The 25,188-nt window shown below is 46.9% G+C and overlaps 1 protein-coding gene across 1 annotated transcript in view; it reads right to left on the bottom strand.

Annotated features, from left to right (window-relative positions):
* Positions 1-23,642, bottom strand: part of arfgap2 (ADP-ribosylation factor GTPase activating protein 2) — a 43,075-nt gene extending 19,433 nt beyond the window's left edge. The window contains exons 1-8 of the mRNA XM_060838678.1: positions 23,571-23,642; positions 22,549-22,667; positions 17,822-17,894; positions 10,509-10,640; positions 9,968-10,048; positions 9,774-9,885; positions 7,638-7,694; positions 3,820-3,872 (exon numbers count right to left, since the gene is read on the bottom strand). Of these exons, the coding sequence (XP_060694661.1) occupies positions 3,820-3,872; positions 7,638-7,694; positions 9,774-9,885; positions 9,968-10,048; positions 10,509-10,640; positions 17,822-17,894; positions 22,549-22,667; positions 23,571-23,642 (699 nt within the window). The remainder of the gene's footprint in view (positions 1-3,819; positions 3,873-7,637; positions 7,695-9,773; positions 9,886-9,967; positions 10,049-10,508; positions 10,641-17,821; positions 17,895-22,548; positions 22,668-23,570) is intronic.
* Between the last annotated feature and the right edge of the window lie 1,546 nt (positions 23,643-25,188).

The raw sequence follows: 25,188 nt of genomic DNA on the forward strand, positions 1-25,188 counted from the left end.
GCTGCTTAGAACTTTCAGTTAGGAACTCTGCACACAATTCTATTACCACACTACCGGGAGGATGTGGTGGCTTTGGAGATGGTACAGAAAATGTTTAACAAGATGTTGCCTAGTTTGGCAGAGTATTAGCTATGAGGAGAGACTGTAATTGTTTTCACTTGAATGTCAGAGGCTAAAGAGACACTTGACAGAGGTTCACAAAATTGAGGGATATGGATAGGTTGGAATCTTCTTATTAGGGTAGAAATGTCAATTACTAGGGGATACAGATTTAAGGTAAAAGTGGGGAAGTTAAAGGAGATGTGAGAGGCAGATAGAACAGCACCTTTAATATGCATCTGAACAGATAAATGAATTGGCAGAGAATAGCAGGATACAGATCACATAGAAGCAGAAAGTTTAGAAAGGCATCATGTGTGGTTGCACGGCTTGGTGGGCCGAAGGAGCTGTTCCTGTGCTGGACTGTCCTTTGTCGAGTAGGGGTTACAAACACAGATTCATAGAATCATACATCACAGAGGAGATCCATCAACCTATCAAGGCTGTACTGCCAGACATACATGAAATAGTACGAGCCCCACGTTCCAATATGGGGTCCATAGCCTTGAACGTTATGATATTTCACGTGCTCATCCATGTACATTTTAAAATTGTGAGACTTCCCTCTTCTACAACACTCCCAGGCAGAGCATGCCAGACCACCACCACTCTCTGGGTGAAGACATTTTCCTCAAGTCTCCTCTAAACCTCCTGCTTTCACCTTACAAGTGAAAAACGGGGCTTACTCCCATTCGTGCCCCCCACCATCCTGGACGGCTCAGTCTGGTCCTCCTCAGCCTTCTCTGCTCCAAAGAAAACAACCAAAGCTTATCCAACCTCTTGTGACAATCCTTTGAAAGGTGTATTTTGCCCCGGTTTATTTTTGAAAAGAGTTTTTTTCAGACAGGGGTACCAAGTTGTCTCTTCAAAGCCATTGAGGTAAATAGCTTGAGGCACCCTAGGGATTTGTTTTCAAAGTTGTAACAATAGAAGCAACATGAACAGGTGCAGTCAGGCTTCCACAGAACCAGGGTTTTAGTTTAACTTTCAGTAGCTGTTGGAGTTTTGAAGCTAGCTGTGGATGCTTATACATCTCTCTCAGCTACAGCAAAAAGCTGGACTTCTCCCTCTCTGGGAGAATGTTCTCTCAGTGTTCTTTCCTCCTGGACTGGAGAAGTATGGCACATCAGACAATCTGTTTTACTGAATTTGCCTTTGCCAAGGGTGTGTTTATGGGATGTTATTATATTGGAACAGTTGCTGTTTAGTTATGTCATCTACTATTCTGTCAAGCTTTCCAATAAAGTTAAATGTTATACCAATTTTTCTGTTTTTAACTGAATGCAAGAATAAGGGGCATTTCACTTAATGTCAAGTAGTGTGACCAATCAAATTGCATCCGAAACATAGCACCTGTAACATCTTACAATAAGATAAGAGTGAGGGTCAAGGCTATCTCCCTGATCTGTCTGAAGGGGGCTTGGTCTGGGCTATTCAGCCCATTGACTCTGCTCTACCATTCAATCATGGTTGGTAAGTTTCTCAACCTCATTCTCCCACTTTTCCCCGTAACCCCAGATCCCCTTGATACTCAAGAATCAAGGGCGGCACGGTGGCACAGTGGTTAGCACTGCTGCCTCACAGCGCCTGAGACCCGGGTTCAATTCCCGATGCAATTTGATTGGTCACACTACTTGACATTAAGTGAAATGCCCCTTATTCTTGCATTCAGTTAAAAACAGAAAAATTGGTATAACATTTAACTTTATTGGAAAGCTTGACAGAATAGTAGATGACATAACTAAACAGCAACTGTTCCAATATAATAACATCCCATAAACACACCCTTGGCACATTCTCCCCGTGTCTGCGTGGGTTTCCTCCGGGTGCTCCGGTTTCCTCCCACAATCCAAAGATGTGCAGGTCAGGTGAATTGGCCATGCTAAATTGCCCGTAGTGTTAGGTAAGGGGTAAATGTAGGGGTATGGGTGGGTTGCGCTTCGGCGGGTCGGTGTGGACTTGTTGGGCCGAAGGGCCTGTTTCCACACTAAGTAATCTAATCTACCTGTCTCAGTCTTAAATATACTCCATGGCCTGGCCTCAACAATGAATTCCATAGACTCACCACTCTCTGGCTGAAGTTTCACAGTAATAGAAGCAGCAGTAGGCCATTTGGCCCATTCCGCCATTCATTAAGATCATGATGATCTATCCACCATCTCAGCTCCTCTCACCTGCATTATCCCCATAACCCTTAATTCCCTTACCAAGCAAAAACCCATCCAACTGTGTCTTGAATATATTTAATGAAGCTGCCTCTCCTGCTTCATTGGGCAGAGAATTCCATAGGTTCACTATGCTCTGGAAAAGCAGGTCCTCCTCATCTCTGTCCTAAATCTACTCCCTGCTAATCTTGCGGTCTTGTCCCCTTGTCCTAGTCTCACCCACCAGCAGAAACAACTTGACTGCCTCTAGCTTGTCTATCCCTTTCATAATTTTATATGTTTCTCCTTATCTCCAATAGAAAAGGTCATCTCTTTACTGTAAGGCAGTGCTCTCAGTTCCTAGTCTCTCCCAACATCTTCCCAACATTTACTCTGTTCAGGCCATTCAGTATTCTGTATGTTTAAATTAGATTGCCCCTCATCCTTTCAACTCCATCGACTACAGACCCAGAGTCCTCAAACCTTCCTCACATGTTAAGCTTTTAATTCCTGGGACCATTCACTTTATAGCTGAAATGCTCCACCCCAGACAACATGCTGGTGAACCTTCTCTGCACCTCGTCCAGTGCAAACACATCCTTCCCATAGTATGGTGACCAAAACTGCATGCAGTATTTCAACTGTGGCCTAACCAAAGTTCCATACTGCTCCAACATAACCTCCTTGCTTTTATAATCTATACCTCGACAAATAATGCCAAGCGTTTCTTATACCTCCTTAACTACCCGATTTACCTGTACTGCCACCTTCAGGGATCAATGGTCAACCACCTCAAAATCCTTCTGACCATCCCAATGCCTTACCACTCATTGACTATCAGTAGGAGAAAGTGAGGACTGCAGATGCTGGAGATCAGAGATGAAAAACATGTTGCTGGAAAAGCGCGGCAGGTCAGGCAGCATCCAAGGAGCAGGAGAATCGACGTTTCCGGCATAAGCCCTTCTTCAGGAGAGCTCATGCCCGAAACATTGAGTATCCAATAGCAAGTTCCAAAAGAAAACTGGAAAAATATCTGAAAAGGAGGGGTTTTCCAGGTTACGAACAAAAAACAGGGAAATGGGATTAACCAAAAAGCACTTTCAAAATGTTGGTACAGACACAATAGACCACATGTGGTCCTGTGGCGAAAATGAGGACTGCAGATGCTGGAGATCAGAGTCAAGCTTAGAGTGGTGCTGGAAAAGCACAGAGGTCAGGCAGCATCTGAGGAACAGGAGAATCAATGTTTCAGGCAAAAGCGGAAGAGCTTTTCCTGCTCCTCGGATGCTGCCTGACCTGCTTTGCTTTTCCAGCACCACTTTAATCTTGACATATATGGTCCTATGCTGTGTGATTCTATTTTCATCTGTCTGCCTGTCTTTCTCAGTCTATCCCTCAAAGTGACTACCTTTCTTCGTAACCCAGTCTTTTGGTCACTCCTGCATGAACTCATTCTGAGGTACGTTGTACAGAGATCTGAATACCATGGTTGGGGATGGTGGGGAGCATAGGTAGGTGCCAGCAAACACAGTGCACAAATTACAGAGTTATCAGACTGTCAGCTACATCCACTTACCCTCTTCCTGCCGGAGCTCGGTTTCTTCTTGCCGATTAAACTGGGCTTCGTCTCTGGAAAAGACGCACAAATCAAGAAATCGGTTAGAGGTCAATGGGTGTCAGTGTTCATATCTACACTCTCTTCCTGTCCCCACAACCAGGTCATGCACCCTACCTCCTTTCAGCCAACACCTTCAAAGGCCCCTCCAGCTCTCACCCTGTTGTCCCTGCCAAAGTCAGACAGTCAGATTGTGACACAGGCCACTTCACTGAGGGTGTGATGAGGCTGTACACAGCTTCCCCTTAATATCAACCCTTGCCCATTTACATCACCGCATTCTATCAACTCAGCTTTCTCCTTCCTGGCCTGACTGGTACAACATTTAAAAGGCACCTGGCTGGGTATATGAATAGGAAGGGTTTAAGAGAGATATGGGACAAGTGCTGGCAAATGGGACTAGATCAGTTTAGAGTATCTGGTCATCAGGGACATGGTCGATCGAAGGGTCTGTTTCTGTGCTGTACTTTTCTATAACTCTATGACTAACCTTTCCACTCTCAAGCAGAGTCCATACTTTGGATAAAGACATTTCTGAGCTCTTTCCTGGAATTAGTTGTGACTATTTTTCCTTTACGAAGTACTGGTTTCAGTCTTCCTAGTCACCTTCTCCAGGTGTTCCCTACTGAATTCGCTGACAACCTTGAAGATCAGTTCAATCCTTCGGCTCTGCTTTTCCAAAATCTGAGCCTGCTCAGACTTTCCTGACAATGATAACGTCCCAGCTCTGCTTTTACATTTTATCCATAACATTTTTTTTGGAAAGATGGTGCAAAAACTGTGAATGTTAGAACAGGGGGTCATGCTATTTCGGTCAGAGGCCCAGACAGTGGTTTGGGGGCAGGTTTGTGGTAACGGGGGGATTTAAATTTGATGATTTAATAAACCAGAAATAAAATGTAAGCCTCAGTAATGGAAACCATGAGATAATCATCAACTCTTGTGAACCAGATAGGTTTTTATAAATATCTTTGAGGGAAGGGAATCGGCTGTCCTTACCCAGTCTGGCCTCCATGAGACTCCCAATATAATAGCCAATGTGGTTCAGTTTATCTATCTCCTAAAATGGCCTAACGAATTGCCACAGAAAAATCGATAAATGTCCGCAAAACCAAGTACCCAGCATCTTTCTCAGCATGGAAAATGAGGAGCATCACTCTGCCTGGTTGGCCTTATGTTTCATTTGTACATGGTTTGGTGACATCAATGGCTGGCAGTGAAGATTAACTTTGACAAAACCAGCACGTCACTATCTCCACTAATGCCTAGTTAATCAACAAAGCTCTCCATACTAGTATCAGATTATAAAGATAGGCGGCAGAGAAAAAGCCACCAGAATATGCCAGTACGTCTGCTCCATTCTAGCCTCCTCTTATAGAGTCATAGAGATGTACAGCATGGTAACAGACGCTTCGGTCCAACCCATCCATGCCAACCAGATATCCCAATCTCGTCCCATCTGCCAGCACCCGGCCCACATACCTCCAAACCCTTCCTATTCATTTACCCATCCAAATGCCTCTTAAATGATGCAATTGTACCAGCCTCCACCACATCCTCTGGCAGCTCATTCCATACACGTACCACCCTCTGAGTGAAAAAGTTGCCCCTCAGGTCTCTTTTATATCTTTCCCCTCTCACCCTAAATCTATGCCCTCTAGTTCTGGACTCCCCAACCCCAGGGAAAAGACTTTGTCTATTTATCCTATCCATGCCTCTCATAATTTTGTAAACCTCTATGAGGTTATCCCTCAGCCTCCGACGCTCCAGGGAAAACAGCCCCAGCCTGTTCAGCCTCTCCCTATAGCTCAAATCCTCCAACCCTGGCAACATCCTTGTAAATCCTTTCTGAACCCTTTCAAGTTTCACAACAACTTTCCGATAGGAAGGAGACCAGAATTACATGCAATATTCCAACAGTGGCCCAACCAATGTCCTGTACAGCTGCAACATGACCTCCCAACTCCTGTATTCAATACTCTGACCAATAAAGGAAAGCATACCAAATGCTTTCTTCACTATCCTATCTACCTGCAACTCCACTTTCAAGGAGCTATGAACCTGCACTCCAAGGTCTCTTTGTTCAGCAACACTCTCAGGACCTTACCATTAAGTGTATAAGTCCTACTAAGATTTGCTTTCCCAAAATGCAGCACCTCGCATTTATCTGAATTAAACTCCATCTGCCACTTCTCTGCCCATTGGTCCATCTGGTCCAGATCCTGTTGTAACCCTCTTCCCTGTCCACAACACCTCCAATTTTGATATCATTTGCAAACTTACTAACTGTACCTCTTAGGCTCACATCCAAATCATTTATGTAAATGACAAAAAGTAGAGGGCCCAGCACCGATCCTTGTGGCAATCCTTTGTCTCTTGCCCGAGATGTTACAGTTAGGTCTGCTAAGTCTATAGCAACTGTACTTCTAGTAAGGATTCCATTCTTTTACCTCATTGATGGTAACCAGGGTACATGAATACCAACTAGCCACAAAAATACACGACCCTCTCTCACTAGTATCCTTATATACAGATAAGAAAAGACACCAGTTCAACTGGGAGAACACAGCCATCTTAGGACCAGCCAAACAGAGACACACACGAGAATTCCTAGAAGCATAGTATGCTAGCCGGAACTCTATCAACAAACACATTGAGTTAGACTCCATCTACCACCCCCTGAGAAAAGGAACAGGAAGTGACTTCATCACAGGAAATGACATCACCAACCCAAAGAAACCCAAACACAAATAGAAAGCAGGAATCATGTACACTGCTTCACCTGATGCCCATGAAAGATGTTACCTAGCAGGGTGATGAAACGTCTGGAAATTAACCTCCCAGCTCAGTGAACAAACCTACATCCAGAACCTCAATCCGAGCTACAAATCTCCTCAAAACCTATCTTCTTTTCCCTTCTTTAATAAAGCGAATAATAAAAGCCATCTGTTAGTCCTCAGACACTACACCTTTGCCTGATGAATGAATCAATACACAGGCATGCCTCTGCACTCTCCACCCAAAGTATATTAAAATCTGTGGAAGCAGTTCAATCAGACCAAAGCTTTTATCTGTTGGAGACTACTCAGTTTATTCAGTGCAGCCTTTCTTAATTTTAAACATACTGACCTATTTGCCCACCTCCCTATTCTATTACCATTGTAATAATCATGTTTCTATCATATCTCCATTGTTACTTCTGTGACTATCCTGCTTGTCCTGCTCCATGTCCCTATTCCCAGCACAATCTCCCCTTCTGATTCACTGATGGGTCTGTGAAATGATTTTCTACTTTGGTTTACAGCTTGGTAAAGTTAGTATCTTCCCAATTATGTGGGGTTTTCATAGAGTCATAGAGATGTACAGCATGGAAACAGAGCCTTCGATCCAACCCGTCCATGCCGACCAGATATCCCAACCCAAACAAGTCCCACCTGCCAGCACCCGGCCCATATCCCTCCAAACCCTTCCTATTCATATACCCATCCAAATGCTTCTCAAATATTGCAATTGTACCAGCCTCCATCCTCTAATAACTCAGAATCTGCACTCTAACAGTCAATGTGCTTCCTGCCCTAGTCCTTGGTGGTTCCCTCATGGCTTGGAGAGTGCTATCGTTCCTTGAGATTAGATTTTGTTAGCGCTCTTGGCACTTGTGCCAAATTTGAGAGGCCTGTTCCACAGGCTATTCAAGCACACCCTGACTCAGTCCCAGTCGACAGGGCACTTGCATCCCGGTCCCATCCAATGTGCCTTCCAGGTTACACAATCATTCTTACCTAATATGGTCTTTGGTGAAGCACAGAGAGGTTCAACACTAGGTCCTTGCTCCAAATCTGCAAGAGAGGACACAGGTCAAGGTTTATTCAAAATATATACACATCCACTGGACCCAAACCCTCCTTCACGACAGGCTCTCTGCTCTCCCAGGCTCGTAACTCCTTGCCACACTCTGAAAGCCCCAAACCTGGATAAAGACCAGAGGCCACGAGACCAGCAGATCTGAATTTTAACTGGGGGAGGGGGGGGGGGTTCTGGGTGCCTTTTCACAACACAATGGCTAATGCCATTACTCAGATAAAGAACAAAGTTACATTTATCTGCTGCCTTTCAACGCACAGGGTTCCAAAAGGCTCCACAGTCTACAAATTCCATTTAAATTGAAGCAAATGTAGTCATCACAGCTGCCAAATTGCACACAGAAAACTCCCAAACAAGCGTGCCAAGAAGCACAATAATCTGTTTTTGTGATAATGATTGAGGGGAGACTTTTGTATGGAACAACTCCCAGAAAGACATCCTGCCATTTCACTGACAAATCTTGTGCCACTGTTTTGCAGAGCAGAGCTGCTGATTTTGAATCTCAACTGAAAGGCTGCATGTCCAGTAATGCACCCTCCGGCAAGCGCCGCGCTCCCTTGGCACTGACCCTCCGGCAAGCGCCGCGCACCCTTGGCACTGACCCTCCGGCAAGCGCCGCGCTCCCTTGGCACTGACCCTCCGGCAAGCGCCGCGCTCCCTCGGCACTGACCCTCCGGCAAGCGCTGTGCTCCCTCGGCACTGACCCTCTGACGAGCGCCGCGCTCTCTCGACATTGACCCTCCGATGAGCGCCGCGCTCTCTCGACATTGACCCTCCGATGAGCGCTGTGTTCCCTCGACACTGACCCTCCAATGAGCGCTGTGCTCCCTCGACACTGACCCTCCGATGAGCGCTGTGCTCCCTCGACACTGACCCTCCGATGAGCGCTGTGCTCCCTCGACACTGACCCTCTGACGAGTGCCGCGCTCCCTCGACACTGACCCTCTGACAAGCGCCGCGCCCCCTCGGCACGGACCCTCTGACAAGCGCCGCGCCCCCTCGGCACAGACCCTCCAACGAGCGCTGCGCTCCCTCGGCACGGACCCTCTGACGAGCACCGACCTCCCTCGGCACGGACCCTCGAACATGCGCCGCGCCCCCTTGGCACGGACCCTCGAACATGCGCCGCATTGTCTATTAACCCCCATGTCTGCGTATAACGGACCCACTTCTGCCTTTGCTCATTTTTTCCTTTTCACAAGGTCTACAACTTGCTGTGCGTTTTTATGTTTCTTGCCACTTACACTGATATTCTCCCCATCTTCATTAACCTCTTGCACTCCTTTGCTGAATTCTCAGGTTTACTGATTCTGGCAACTTGATAAACCTCCTAACCTCATGAAATCTTCAACTTTCATCGTACTAATTAAATACAGTCTTCAACTTTCTTTGTAAGACAAGGTTGACTCAAGTTTCCTAATGGGTTTTTATACCCTAAAGGAACATGTACATGTTGTTAATCATTGTCTTTCTAATATATTTTTCTCAATCCACGACAGCCAACTTGCCCCTTAAACCTTCACAATTTTCTAATTTTAGATTTAAGATCCTAGTCTGAGATTAAACTTGATAGTTTTAAAAAATTTAAATGGAAAATTCTGTCATCAGATTTGGTGTCACTCCTCCTCCAAAATGTTTTTTTTTAAAAGTGACATGATATTCTCACTACACACAATAATTTTAAAATGGCCTGTTCTCTGGCTGGTTCCTCAGCACATCGCTTTAGGAAACCGTCTGGTAGGCTTTTCAGGAAGTTTTCCTCCATAATGGCATGCTCCTCTAACTTCCTGGTTTACAGAGTGGCCTATATTACCATGACGGTTTGATGGTGTCTGTAAAGCACTCTGACCAAAATCTGGGCCTTGCTGGTTCTCAGCTCCACCCAAACTGATTCTACATCAATTGAGGCATTCAAAAGGGAGTTTGATCATTGACTGAAAATGAACTAAAGGCTACCAGGAAAAGGCAAAGATGTCGAGATTAATGAATTGGTGCTTCTGAGCACCACCATCGATCCAAAGGACTGAATGCTCCGATTGTACCTTTCTACCTACCAGAGTGCTCAGTGCCGTTCCCGCTGTGCGTCTTCACTGCTTCTACCTCTTCTGACAAATGCTCCAGTCTGCAACTCCCCGACTCTCGGCTGCTCTCCCGTTCAGCAGAACCCTGATGGAAGAATACAAGGCAAACGGTGAGAAACTGTTGCCACGTGAAAGAATCGGAAAGGTGCGGTCAGGAGGACACTTACGTGGGTGTGCTCGATGAAGAAATCATTCTCGCATTGCCCCAGTGGCAGGCACGGGGAGGTGTTGCATCCATCAAACCATAACTGGTGGGAGAATGTAAGGGTCAGAGTCAAACAGCATAAAACCCTCTGATTCAAGCAGGAGGAAACACCGAGGAAGGCACAGCGGGAGAGGGCATAGAGGGAACAGCAGGGCACAATGTGAAAACACAGCAAGTCTCAGGGGGCACACAGAGGGCAGAGTGACAGGGAATAGCAGACAGGAGGACAAAACAGCAGGGCACAGTACTAACCCCTCCCCCACAATAAACCCTCCCCTCTGCACATCTCTCCCATGAAAACATGATCCTCCACTATAAACACATCATCCCCCCTACCAACGGTCTGGTTATCACAGGCAACGTCACCCCCCAAAACAAGCAAGACAGGGTTTGCCCAGTGACTCAGCCTCCAAAAGGTAGGCCCACCATGAACTGTGAACCATGCCACACTTCTCTCAAACGTGCACATCCCACCCTGCCAGGGAACACGCCGAATGACCTACCTGGGTGCCGTGTTGGCCCACTGCAGCCACGGCTGCAGTCCGGAGCCTCTCACGGTACAGCTGGGCAGCTCGGCTGTTGTACTTGGCAGTTGTGTCCTTCGTCATGCAGCCATGCTGTCGGAAAAAGGCAGCCTGAGGGAAAAGAATAATCTCTAACTATCCATAGGAGCACACAAGCAGTATCATGCTGTTTCAACTCTCCCAGATCATACCTGCTCCATGCTATTGTCATGTAACAGCTAAGCCCAATGGTGCAGACCGACAAAGTTTTATTCTGTATCTAACCCCCTACTATCCCTGACCTTGGTGAGTTTGATGAGGACAGTCTAGAGAGAGCTTTATTCTGTATCTAAGTCTGTGTTGTCCCTGTCCTTGGATTGTTTGATGGGGATAGTTTGGAGCTTCACTCTGTTATCCAACAGCTGTTTCCGTCTTGGGATTGTTTAATAGAGACAGTGTAGAGGTAGCTTTACCCTGTATCCAACTCTGCACGCTCCCTGTCCTGGGACTGTTTGATGGGGACAATGTAGAGAGAGCTTTTTTCTGTATCTAATCCCACACCATCCCTGTTCTGGGAATGTTTGATGGGAACAGTGTTGAAGCAACTTTACTTACAGTTTAAGAGAGTAAACTGTTAAAAGAGTAGAAGGTGATTTACTTTACATTTAATTTTAGCATTAAAGAGTGGAGGCAACCTCGCTCTGTATCTAACCGCATGCTGTTGGATAACAGAGTAAAGCTCTCTCTACACTATTTTATCCCAGTAGTATTTTATGGAAGAGGTGTCAAAAGAGCAAAAGAATGTTTACTTTCACGTTTAGAGAGTAGGGGAAGTTTTACTCTGTGTCTGTCAGTGTGCTGTACCTTTCCTGGGAGTGTTGGACATAGACAGTGTCAAGGGAGCTTTAGTTTCGGTTTAAAAGGAGTACCAGGAACTTTACTCTGCTGCTGGTCTGCTGATTGGAACCTCACCTATTGCTGATGCAATAACTGAGCCCGAGAGCTGGGGCCTCTTGGCGTGGTTTTGGTACACCTCCACCTTAAGGTACTATCCATATAGGGTTGGGAAGTTGCATGAAGATCCCACCAGCTAGCTGCCTTGATTGGGGATTAACCAAAGACCTGAGGGCCAAGGCACTGGGAGAGAGTGCTGCCTGAGAAACTAAGGCCTGGAGATTGGGAAGCAGTGCTGTCAAAAGGGTTTAACACTGTTTGGAAAAGGGGGTGGTCCTTCAGAGGAAAGGAGACACCGCCTACCTCAGCAATGAGACCCAGCCACTCCATTACTGGGGAGGGGTGTGGCATCTGCACTTTCTACGGCCTCTGTGCCTCCGGGGGACTCTCTGCCTTTCTCTCTCAGGCAGCATAAGGTAAAATACTACGCCGATCCCGAGGTGGTGATCAAAGCATCTATAGCAACAACGGCAGGGGTAGTCAGAGCACCCACCATCGTCACTGTGTCTAAAATGTCCACGAAAGTAGTCACCAGACTGGGTAGGTGAGATTGAGCCAGACTAGACCCAGTCTGGAGCCCGTTGAGAAGGCATGTGGTCCATAGTCATCCTGGTTTCCTAACACTTCACATGAGTCCAGTGGGGCATGGGAATGGAAGAGAGGGAGAGGAGCAGGAGGTTGGAGTGATGGGAGATCGCCCTTACTCCTCAACCCTCCCAGAAAAGGCACCACTCCACAGGATTGGGAGAGATGACAATAAGTATAGCTAACTCCCCCGATGAAGAGGAAGTGGCTCATCTCAAATACCTTTCTCCCTGCTCCCTTGGGCAGGGAATCTCATCTCTGCCCCACTCCTGGAGTCCCCCAAGGCTGGGCTTGGCACCTCAGAGACTGAGGTGGGTGTGACCACCAAGGTCACACCTTGGAGATCCGAGGTTCAGCCTGACCTGATCAGGAATTGTGATGGGGAGAGCCAGCCAGAGGGGCCCCTGGCGAGTGGTGTGGAAGGGGCAGCAACCTGACCCAACCAGGGACTGTGAGAGGGTAACCAGCCTGAAGGTACAGTGCATAGTGGTGTAGAAGGAGCAGGCCTCTTCACTACCACCCAGGCCTGTGCTGGGCACCTCTGCCCTGACTGGGGGGAGGGGGGGATCTTTTCCCTGACACACAGGGTGACCCAGTGCCAGGAACAGAGCAGGATTCTGGCCCAGTTGACCCAACATTTCAGTTGAAGATACAGGAGTTCCTGCAGAGGATCCTCCTGCTGTCGACCCTGGACTTGGGATCAAGGCAGCTTATGTCTGACCAGTGACCTTGGACCACCCTCCCAGCCTCGATGTGGGGAGGTAGTTGGGTTGGAGGTGGCAAAATGGAGGGGGACGGGGGAAATCGTTTGTGAGCATCAAATTAGACAAGGTGGTGGGAGACATGGTGCCCACGGACAGGGTCCCCCTCATCCCCCTGGAGGATCTCCACAATTCTTTTTTTAAAACAGGCCATGCTGGGTCGCCAAGACAGCGTCTGGTTGGAATTGGGTTGGTGGGGCTCCATGCCATTACTGGTGCTATCAGCTCGGCAGCTGGAGCAACTCCAGGAGTGGACAGGAATACAAGGCAACACTGTCAAGGGTTCCTCTGCAGTATCCATGGAAGTGGAGGGGGAAAAGAGTTTCATGGTGAATGGCAGGGCCTTAAGGAGTGTGGAGTCGAGTGTGTGGTGCTGGAAAAGCACAGCAGATCTGGCACCATCTGAGGAGCAGGAGAATTGACGTTTTGGGCAGGAGCCCTTCATCAGCCAAGTGTAGTGGTACAGAGGGACCTTGGAGGTCAGGTAGACTGTTGCCTTAAAGTGGACACACAGGTAGACAGGGCAGGTGAAGGCAGCTTTTGGCACACTGGCCTTCATCAGTCAGGTCAGTGAGTAAAGAAGTTGACAAGTTATGTTGCAGTTGTACAGGATGTTAGTGAGGCCGCATTTGTACAGGATGTTAGTGAGGCCGCACTTGGAGTACTGTTTTCAATTTTGCTCACCTTGCAATAGGATGGATGTTGTTAAACTGGAAAGAGTGCAGAAGAAATTCACAAGGATGCTGCCAGGACTCAAGGGACTGAGTTATCGGGAGAGGTCGGACAAGCTAGGACTCTTCTCTTTAGAGCGTTTGGGGATCTTAATGAAGTGTATAAGATCATGAGAGGCATGGATAGGGTGAATGCACTCAAGTCTTTTTGCCAGGATTGGGGAATTGAGATTAGAGGGCATCAGTTTAAGGTTAGAGGGGAAAGAACCTGAGGGGCAACGTTTTTGCACAGAGGGTGGTACGCATATGGAATGAGCTGACACTTGGTTCAGGTGGATACATTAACATTTAAAAGGCACTTGGACAAATACACAGATAGGAAAGGTTTATCAGGCTATGGGCCAAGTGCGGGGAAATTAGGTTAGCATGGATGGACATTTTTGTTGGCATGGACCAGTTTGGGCCAAATGGCCAGTCTCCGAGGTGTAGGACTCTATGACTCCTGGGGGGATGTAACTACATCAGTCACCCGGTCTCCAAATCCAGTGGGTGAAGGGGCAGGCGACTGCTATTTTGTTGGCTCCATCTTTTCAGCCTGAGGTCTTGAGGGTCAAGAAGCATGTCCCAGGACATCTGCTCCAACTCACGGTTTGGTTCGGGAGTACTGTCCTTCATTTCATGAACATACATACACCAGGCAGCATGATGGCACAGTGCTTAGCAGTGTGCCAAGGAGCCAGGTTCCAATCCTGGGTTGGGGGTGGGGGGGGGATGTTCTTCAGAGACTCGGTGTGACTTGCTGAGCCGTATGGCCTGTGCCACGATTCTTAAAAAATAACTAAAGAATAAGGGGAAGCAACTATATATCATCAATAGAAAACTAGTATTGAACAAACTAATGGTGCCACACTGCCAAGAATCCTGTCTTTAACCCTGTAATCTGCATTGAAATTTGACCTTCCAAAGTGAAACACTTCACATTTATCCAGGGTGAACTCCAACTGCCACTTCGCAGTCCAGCTCTGCATCCTGTCAAAGTCTTGTTGTAGCCTGCAACAGCCCTCTACATTGTCTACAACACCACTGACCTTTGTGTCATCGGCAAATTTACTCACCCACCCTTCCACTTCTTCATCCAAGTCATTTATAAAAACTTCAAAGAGCAGAAGCCCAAGAACTGATCCCAGTGGGACACCACTGGTCATCAACCTCCAGGAGAAATCCTTTCCAACCACTTTCTTCTTTCGACCAGCCAATTTTGTATCCAGACAGGCAAATTTCTCAGCCTCCTCAACCTCAACTTTCTGAATGGGCCTACTGTGGGGAACCTTCTCAAATGCCTTACTATATACAATCTATATACACCACATCCACTGCTCGACTCATCACATTCCCAAAGAACTCAGTAAGGCTGGTAAGGCATGACCCGCCTCTCACAAAGCCATACTGACTATCTTTAATCAAACTAGGTTTTTCCAAATAGTCATAAATCTTATCTCTCAGGATCCTTCTCAGTACTTTGTTTGCCACAAACATAAGACTGACAGATCTGTAATTCCCAGCGTTTCCCTATTCCCTGTCTTGAACAGAGGAACAACATTCCCCTCCCTCCAATCAGCCAGTACTATTCCTGTGGACAGTGAGAATGCAAAGATCATTGCCAGAGGTGCAACAATCTCTTTCCTCGCCTCCTGTAGTAACCTTGGATATATCGGGTCTGACCCTGGGGACTTAGTTATCTTGGTGCTTCCCAGAATTTCCAGCACATCCCCTTCCTTAATATCAATCTGTGTTCAAGCCTATTAACCTGGGCCACAGCGTTTTCACTATCAACACGGTTCCCCTCTCTCGTGAATACTGAAGCAAAAATCTCATTTAGGGCCTCCCCTACCTCTTCAGACTCCAGGCACAAGGTCCCTCCAGTATCCCTGATCGGCCCTACCCTCTCTCTGATCGTTCTCTTAATCCTCATATATGTGTAGGACATCTTTGGGTTTTCCCGAATCCTTCCCACCAAGGCTTTTTCGTGCCCTCCCCCCAGTCCATTTTTGAGTTCTTTCCTAGCTACCCTGTAATCCTCAAAAGCTGTGCCAGATCCTTGCTTCCTCAACCTTAAGTAAGTTCCTCCTTCCTCTTGAAGAGAAGCTCCTCTTCTCTTGTCATCCAAGGCTCCTTAACCTTACCATTCCTCGCCTGTCTCAGTGGGACAAAGTTATCCAACACTCGCAACAAGTGCTCCTTAAACAGCCTCCACATTTCTGTTGTGTATTTCCTGGAGAATAATTGCTCCCAATTTATTAAATACCTTCCCATACTGTCTGCTCCTGTCCCTCTCCATGGCTATGGTAAAGGTGAGGCTGTTGTCGTCACTGTCACAGAAATGCTTGACCACGGAGAGATCTGACACCTGGCCTGGTTCGTTGCCTAGCACCAAATCCAATATGGCCTCCCCCAACTGGCCTATCTACATATTGATTCAGGGATCATTCCTGGTCACACCCGACACAATCAGCTCCATCCAGACCATCTGTACTAAGGAGGTTCCAATCTATACTGGGGAAGTTGAAGTCACCCACAACAATAATTCTGTTACATCTGAGCCTTTCCAAGATCTGCTACTCAGTCTGTTCTTCTATCTCTCTGCTGCTACTGGGGGGGGGGGGGGGGGGGGGGTCTGTAGCAAAGCCCCAATAAAGGGACTGCTCCTTTCCTGTTACTGCCTTTCACCTATATGACTCAGGAGACAAACCCACCTCAACAACCTCCTTTTCTGCAGCTGTATGCACTCTCTAATCAACAATGATACTCTCCCTCCTCTTTTTAACCCTATTATATTTAAAAGATCTAATCCCTGGAACATTTAGCAACCATTCCTGCTCCTGTGAAATCCATGTCTCCATTACGGCCAAACATCATAGTTCCAAGTGCTGATCCATGCTCTAAATTCAGCACTCTTATTCCTGACACTCCTTGCATTGAGCTGAAAATGTGTTGCTGGAAAAGCGCAGCAGGTCAGGCAGCATCCAAGGAACAGGAAATTCGACGTTTCGGGCATGAGCCCTTCATCAGGAATCCTGATGAAGGGCTCATGCCCGAAACGTCGAATTTCCTGCTCCTTGGATGCTGCCTGACCTGCTGCGCTTTTCCAGCAACACATTTTCAGCTCTGATCTCCAGCATCTGCAGTCCTCACTTACTCCTTGTATTGAAGCAGACAGACTTAACCCACCCCTTTGCCATATCAACTGTGTACCCTTCCTGACAGACTCTCTGCGTTCTATATCTGCTTGTTCAACACTACCCTCTCCTCTGATCTGTAACTTTGGTTCCCACCCCCCCGTCAAACTAGTTTAAACCTTCCCAAAGTGCTCCAGCAAATCTCCCACCCAGGACATTGGTGCCCCTCCAGTCTAAGTGCAGCCTGTCCTTCAAATACAGGTCCCACCTTCCCCAGAAGGTACCCCAATGGTCTACATACCTGAAGTCCTTCCCCCTGCACCAGCCCAGTAACCATGTGTTTAGTTGCACTTGTTCCCTGTTCCTTGCCTCACTGGCACGTGGCATTAGTATAAGCCCTGAGATTATTACTCTGCTCATCCTGCTTTTTAGCTTCCAACCTAACTCCCTGAAATCACTTTATATATCCTCATCCCTTGTCCTAGTGATGTCATTGGTGCCAATGTGCACCATGACTTTTGGCTGGTCATTCTCCCCCTTCAGCATCCTGTAGACTCGATCAGAGACATCCTGAACCCTGGCACCTGGGAAGCAACATACCTTCCAGGAGTCCCGTTCACGACCACAAAATCTCCTGTCTGTTCCTCTAACTATTGAGTCTCTGACCCCCAGTGCTTTTCTATTATCCCCCCCTTCCCTTCAGAGACACAGAGCCAGGTGCTCAGAGATCCAGCCACAATGGCTTTCTGGAACTCTGCCTGAAAGGGTGGGAGAGTTTGGCACCATTAAGACATTTAAAAGTATTTAGATGAGCGCTTGAAATGTCACAAGGAAATGGGGCACGTGCCACAAAATGGGAGTGGAATAGACAGATATTTAATGGCGAGCACAGGCTGTAAACACTCCTGTGACTAACTCTTCCAGTACTTTACTCTGTGTCTATCCCCCATACTATCCCTGTTGTGAAGTGTTATTCAAGACAGTGTTATAAGGAGTTTTACTTTCAGTTTTAAAGAGGGACTTTTACTCTGCATCTAATCACCAGTGGTACCTGTTCTGGGAGGCTGCCAGATTAGTGCATGGAATGTACATTCAACAGAGCATCCTGGAGAACAAGCCCCTTCCTTAAAAGTGAACGGCAAACCTGAAGTCAGGGTCTGACTCACCGCATTTGCATTCCCTCCCAATTGCATGCACCGCAACTGAAACCAGTTCCAATTCGAGTCAAGCTCAGTTGATCTGCAGAAATACAGCAAAACATAGCATTAATATCATGGTCAATATATGTAGGGGAGAACAGGCTCACTGTATCAGGGTCACAGGTACCAGCAACAGGCTCACTGTATCAGGGTCACAGGTACCAGGAATAGGCTCACTGCATCAGGCGCCACAGCCAAGCAACAGGCTCACCGCATCAGGGGCCACAGCCCGGCAACAGGCTCACCGCATCAGGGGCCACTGCCAAGCAACAGGCTCACCGCATCAGGCGCCACAGCCAAGCAACAGGCTCACTGCATCAGGGGGCGCAGCCCGGCAACAGGCTCACCGCATCAGGGTCACAGGTACCAGCAACAGGCACACCGCATCAGGGGCCGCAGCCCAGCAACAGGCTCACCGCATCAGGGGCCGCAGCCCAGCAACAGGCTCACCGCATCAGGGGCCGCAGCCCAGCAACAGGCACACCGCATCAGGCTCACTGCATCGGGGGCACAGCCCGGCAACAGGCTCACCGCATCAGGGGCTAGAGCCAAGGACACAGCGTATCTGGAACAACAGGCTGACTGTGTCATGGAACAGGCAGGGCTCGATGATTTTGCTAACTGCACTGAAGAAACCTAGATCAGTGTTTATGCACCAAAAGCTCTATCTTTGGATTTCACACTTTGTGAGGGTCACCAGAATGATCGCTGGTGCCCTAGGTTATGCATTTACTTCAATTGGCTTGAAATGATGTGGAGTTAGCACCAGCACTAAATACAGCTTCTAAATCCAGCATTAAATCTAGCAGTCAGTTGTGAAACTGCGGTGTTATGTTGAACGGTATTCGCAGGAGACACTGTGATTCCCCAGGCGTCCCATTCCATAAGACCATAAGAAACAGGAATAGGCTCAGGGCATTCAGCTCCTTGAGTCTGCTCTGTGATTCAACTGGATTATGGTTGATCTGATACCCTCACATTTATTTTCCTGCCTTTTCCCGATAATCCTTGATTCCCCTACTGATCAAGAATCTACCCATCTAAACTACTCGCAGTACTTTATGTGGTCTCATCAGCACTTTGTACAGGTGCAATAAGACCTCCCTATACTTATACTCCAACCACCTTGAAATAAGGGGCAACATTCCATTAGCCTTCCAGATTACCTGCTGCTCCTGTGTGTTAACCTTCTGGGTTCTGTGTACAAATACCCCCAACACCCGAGGTTCTGCAGCTTTCTGCAGTTTTTCTCTATTCTTCCTTCCTTCTGAATTAACAACGTCAAATCTTCCCTTTTGTACTTCATTTGCCAACTTTTTGCCCCCTTACTTATTAACCTCTCAACATCTCTCTGTAAATTGTTTGTACCCCTCTCAAACTGTATTTCTACCTTTTTTGTGTCATCTGTAAATCGGGCTACAGTACGTTCACTTCCTTCCTCTAAGTCTTGAAGATTAGATTAGATTGCCTACAGTGTGGAAACAGGCCTTCGGCCCATCAAGTCCATACCAACCCTCGGAAGAGTAACCCACCCAGACCCATTTCACTCTGCCTAATGCAGCTAACACTATGGACAATTTTACCATGGCCAATTCACCTGACCTGCAAATCTTTGGACTGTTGGAGGAAACCGGAGCACCCGGAGGAAACCTGCACAGACACGGGGAGAATGTGCAAACTCCACACAGACAGTCGCCCAAGAATTCCTTATTTCCACTTGCTGCTTCCTGTCTATTACTCAATTCTCTATCCACACGAATTGGCCATGCTAAATTGCCTATAGTGTTAGGTGTATTAGTCAAGGGTAAATATAGGATAGGGGAATGAGTCTGGATGGGTTACTCTTCGGAGGGTCGGTATGGACTTGTTGGGTCGAAGGGCCTGTTTCCATACTTGATGGAATCTAATCTAGTGGGAAAGTATATTTCAAACACCATAGGCTTTTCTCTTGTGAGGTAACTTGTTCAATGACATCTGGAAGTCTAAATACAACACATCTACTGGCTCCCCACTATCCACACTGGTTGAAATTTCTTTGAAAAACTTAAATTAATCACACATGATTTTCCTCTTATCAAGCCATTCTGACTCTGCTTGGTTAGATTCCAAATGTGATGCTATTACTTCATTAATAACTGATTCCATTACTTTTCCAAAAATTGATGTTTTGACTTGGTCTATGGTTAGCTGCTTATAACTCCCCTCCTTCTCGAATAGGGATGTCACTTGGACAGTTTTTCGACCTTCCGTGATAAGTGTGAGAAATGCACTTTCGAAGAAGGAACAAGGCAAAGAGTATTCAACGAATGGCAAGTCACTTGGAAGCTCAGAGAAACAGAACGTTCTTGGGGTGCTTGAACACAGATTACTGAAAGTGGCAAGACAGGTAGTCGAAATAGTATGCTTGCCTCTCTCAGTTGTGGCATAGATTATGGGAGCAGTGAGATTATGTTACAGGACTCTGGTTAGGCCACAGTTCTGGTCACCGAATTATAGTAAAGATGAGATTACGCTGGAGGGAATGAGTGTGGTTAGTGGTATATTTTTGCAGTACAGATTTGATGGGCCAAAGGGCCTCTACTGTACTGTATGATTCTATAATTTCAGGATTATCACAGACATCTAGCTTTTTCTCTTAACTTTATATTTTCCTTAACTTCCTTGATTAGCCATGACTTGTTTATCCCTCTCTAAGAATCTTTGCACCTGACTGGGATATATTTTTGCTGAGAATCACCTCATCAGATATCTGCTACTGCGTGTTTACTGCCACTCCTGCTCATCTATGTGCCCAGGCCATTTTAGCTAACTCTACTCTGTTTCGTTTTAATTCCATTTGAGTTAAATACATCTGTTTCCAACCCAAGTTCCTCACACACAAATTGAAAATTAAATCTGCCATGTTATGCTCACTACTTCCGAGGGAATCTTTTACTCTGAGGTAATTTATTAAACCTGCCTCATTACTGATGACCAGATCCGTTAGCTTGCTCCCTGGCTAGCTCCATGTCATATTACTCTAAGTAACTAATCCAAAGGCACTCTATGAATTCATTGTCATAGCTACCCTTTCCAATTGACCCAATCAACATGAAGATTAAAAGGTTATTGCTGTTTATTTTACATGTTCCTATTATTTATTAATTTGCACCTTTTCCGAGTGTAGCTATTGTTTGGGGATTTATACACTACTCCTATCCACGCCTCCTTTTCCTTAATGTTAATTACCTCCACACATCATCTAAACTTAGGTGATGATATCTCACAACTGTCTTCATTTCCTCTTTCCACATCAGATTTTTCTTCCCTCTTCTCTTTCCAATAGGTCAAATATTCTTTAGTGTGAACCTACAGTCAGAGTCTTACAGAACAGAGATAGGTCCGAACTGGTCCTTGCAACCAAAATGTCCATCCACGCTAACCCCATTTCCCTGCACCAGAGCTACATCCTTCTAAACCTTTCCTCTCCATGTATTTGTCCAAATGTCTTTTAAGTGTTGTTAATGTACCCGCCTCAACCATTTGAGGTGGCAGCTCATTCCCATATGCGTACCACCCTCTCTGTAAAAAATGTTGCCCCTCAGGTTCCCTTTTATTCTTTTCCCTCTAACCTTAAACTGATGTTCACTGGGCCCCTATTCCCCAACCCTGGGAAAAACATGCCTCTCATGATCTGATACACTTCTATAAGATCCCCTCTCAGTGTCCTACGCTCTAAAGAAAAATGTCCTACCTTGTCCAACCTCTCCCTATAACTCTGACCCTTGAGTCCTGGCAACATGCCTGTCAATTTTCTCTGTACTCTTTGCTGTTTAATGACTTCCTTCCTATAGCAAGGTGTCCAAAACTGAATACAGCACTCCCAGTGCGGCCTCACCAATGTCCTGTCCAACTGCAATATAACTTCCCAACATGTATACTCAATGCCCTGATTGATGAAGGCCAGTATGTCAAAAATCCTTCTTCACTGCGCTGTCTATCCTGTCAATGAACACGCACCTGGACCCTCTGTTCCTTCACACTTCCTGAGGTCCTGCCATTCACCATGAAACTCCTACCTCGACTTGACTTGCCAAAATGCTAGACCTCACACAATTATAGTAAACTCCATTTGCCATGATCAGCCCACTTCCCCAGCTGATCAAGGTCCCCCTGCAGCTACTGATAACCTTCCTCATTGTCCATGCTACGGCCTATTTTAGTATAATCTGCAAACTTACTAATCATGCTTTGTACATTCTCATCCAAACCATTGATATAGATAACAAGCAGCAATGGGCCCAGCACCAACCCTGAGGCACTCCACTAGTCACAGGCCTCCAATCCAACAAGCATCCTCCCACTATTACCCTCTGCTTCCTACCATCAAGCTAACTGTGTATCCGATTTGCCAGCTCCCCCTGGATTCCATGCGATCTAACCTTCCAGAGCAGCCAACTATATGGAACCTTATCGAAGGCCTGACTGAAAGAGTTCCCAGTTTTGGTCTCCTTTAACTATAATGGCTATGAAATTATATCTATTTTCCCTGATTTGCACCATTAGTTAATACATGTAATTCCGAATACGTTGTGCATTAAAGTACAATGCCTTAAGGCTTACCTATTTTTTAATCCTAACTTTTCTTTGGACAGTGGCTCTATTTGCCTCTTGGCCTTGATGAGGCTCCCTCTAAGACCATTCTGTGCCCCTACCTGATGAAACTTAGGTGAACCCCCAGTGAGCGATGGATTCCAGAACAATCAATGCACAGGAAGATCCCATAGGTGACACTGGCCCAGCTGGGATTCTTGGCACCACAATCAAAGCAGCTCTGCACAAAGAACAAAGAAAATCAACAAGGAGAATGAGAGAATACATCACCCCTGGACATCAGAGAGGTCAGACTGAGGGGAAAAAGGACTCAGAGGAGATTAGCGCAGCAGGTCAGGCAGCATCCAAGGAACAAGAAACTCGACGTTTCGGGCATAAGCCCTTCATCAGGAATTATGCCTGAAACGTCCAATTTCCTGTTCCTTGGATGCTGCCTGACCTGCTGCGCTTTTCCAGCAACACATTTTCAGCTCTGATCTCCAGCATCTGCAGTCCTCACTTTCTCCTCAGAGGAGATTAGTCAAGGAAGGGGAATGACGGAGCAGGATCAGTCAAATGGAGGAGAGCCGGAATCAGGAAATGATCAGACTGGTGTCAGGCCCGATGGGTCAGCAGTTGGCCAGGGTCTGCCCTGGGTCAGATGGGGTAAAAGGTTGTGAGAGGAGTCAGACTGAGGGGTGAAGGGGGGGGGGGGGGTCAGACAAGGGGGCTGGGAGTGAGGGAGGTCAGGCAGACATGACAGAGGTGAGAGGGGTCAGGCCCAAGAGGCTAGGGGAGGGTCAGGCTGGGGTCAGCTGGGCGAAGGACCCTTGTCAATGGGCGGGGCTATGGGAGATCCATCCAATCAGCTGCTGGGGCGGGGCTTCTTCGCCCTCTCCTGACCCATCTCTAGCTCGAGAGTGGGCCCATTCTACTCCCCCCTCTGCGGTCAGTGATGGTTCAGTCCGGGACAGTGCAGGACCAGGCGGGGACTGTACCACCGGCGGGTGACGGGGGGTGCCATATAACGGACACCAGTGGACGGACCCTGGGCCAAGCCGGAGACTCAACAAGGAATCGCGGCTTCAGTCCGGCTACAGAGTCGAGACTGCCGCCGCGGCGCTCCCTCCTCCTGCTCTCCCACCTTGTTGGTCTGCGAAGCCCGCAGACGCCGGAACACAGCCTGGATAGCGGCTTTTCCCGGCCCGTCCGCCATGACACGGGAAGCGGAAACAGGGGGCGGAGCAACGGGTGGCGCATGCGCAGTGGAGACGAGGCGGGTGTTTAGGCTGGCCCCGCATGCGCAGTGACGTTGAGGGTGGGGTTGTTGCTGGCCAGCGCCCTCTGGTGGTTATGAATGATCAGACCCTGAGGACTTCAAGCCCATTCATTCCCCAGCACCATTCTCTGCCCAATACTGATCATTCTCAATTCAACCCTCTCACTAAACCGTCCCTAACATTTCTGCAAGGTTATTGTGCCTGTGTTTGTGAAAATAAAACAGTAATGTGTGTTCAATTTTTCTGCCATTTCTTTTTTGGAATTTCTGTGACTTCTGACACTTATATCTTTGCTAATCTTTCCAAGTATTCCCTCTTTGGATCTAATACATCACTTTTGTTTGTTAGCCATGGTTGCACCATCTTTCCTCTTTCAGTTTTGTGACAGATGAGAATGTGTAATGATTGTATGCTGTTTAAATGTGGACTGATGCATATCCACTTCTAAGAAGATTTCCCCAATCACAGTTTGCCAATTCATACCTCATAATCTCATTGTTCCCTTTATCTAGATTCAGCACCCTAGGTTACTTAAATGTTTTGCCACTGTCCCTTGATCTTCTTGGCTCACCTCAACAACTAGGTCTAGCTTCCTTCTGTTGGACTGGACACACACTGCTGTAGAACACAAGGACAATTGTATCTCCCTATCCTTTACACTACTGGGAACCTGATCGATATTTGGATAAATATAAAAACCTCTATTATAACTGATCTATAATTCTTGCACCTCATGTAATTTCCTTGCAAAGTTTTTCCTTGACAATCTTCCCACTAGATTAGATTCCATACAGTATGGAAACAGGCCCTTCGACCCAACAAGTCCATATTGACCCATTCAAGAGTATTGAAGAGTAACCCATTCAGACCCATTCCCCTATCCTATATTTACCCTTGACTAATACACCTAACACTATAGGCAATTTAGCATGGCCAATTCACATGACCTGCACATCTTTGGATTGTGGGAGGGACCCGGAGGAAACCCACGCAGACACGGGGAGAATGTGCAAACTCCACACACAGTCACTCGAGGCAGGAATCAAACCCGGGTCCCTGGTGCTGTGAGGCAGCTGTGCTAACCACTGAGTCACTGTGCCACCCACTAGCTGGTGGTACATGGAATACACTGACCAAAGGGACTGCAACTTTTTCGTTCCTTTGCTTTAGGACATCCTCTTTCTCCAAACTGCAATGCTCTGCTTAATCAATATTGCCATCTTTTTCCTATCTTTCTTATACACTTTGTATCTAGGAATATTTAACTTGGCCTGCACTTCCTTGAGAAGAATCTCAGTTATAGCCACAATAGCATATTCCCACATGGCATGCTGTGCCTCAATCTGATTAACTATCCTGTGAGCATTCACAGATTGACTCACCAAAGTTCCCTTCACAGCACCTTTTACGGCCTTTAACACTTAGAAAGACAAGAGCAACAGACACATGGGATGATCACTACCTGCAAGTTCCTGTCACTCA

This window comes from Hemiscyllium ocellatum, chromosome 18, assembly GCF_020745735.1.
Source record: "Hemiscyllium ocellatum isolate sHemOce1 chromosome 18, sHemOce1.pat.X.cur, whole genome shotgun sequence".
In the NCBI taxonomy this organism is placed as follows: Eukaryota; Metazoa; Chordata; class Chondrichthyes; order Orectolobiformes; family Hemiscylliidae; genus Hemiscyllium; species Hemiscyllium ocellatum.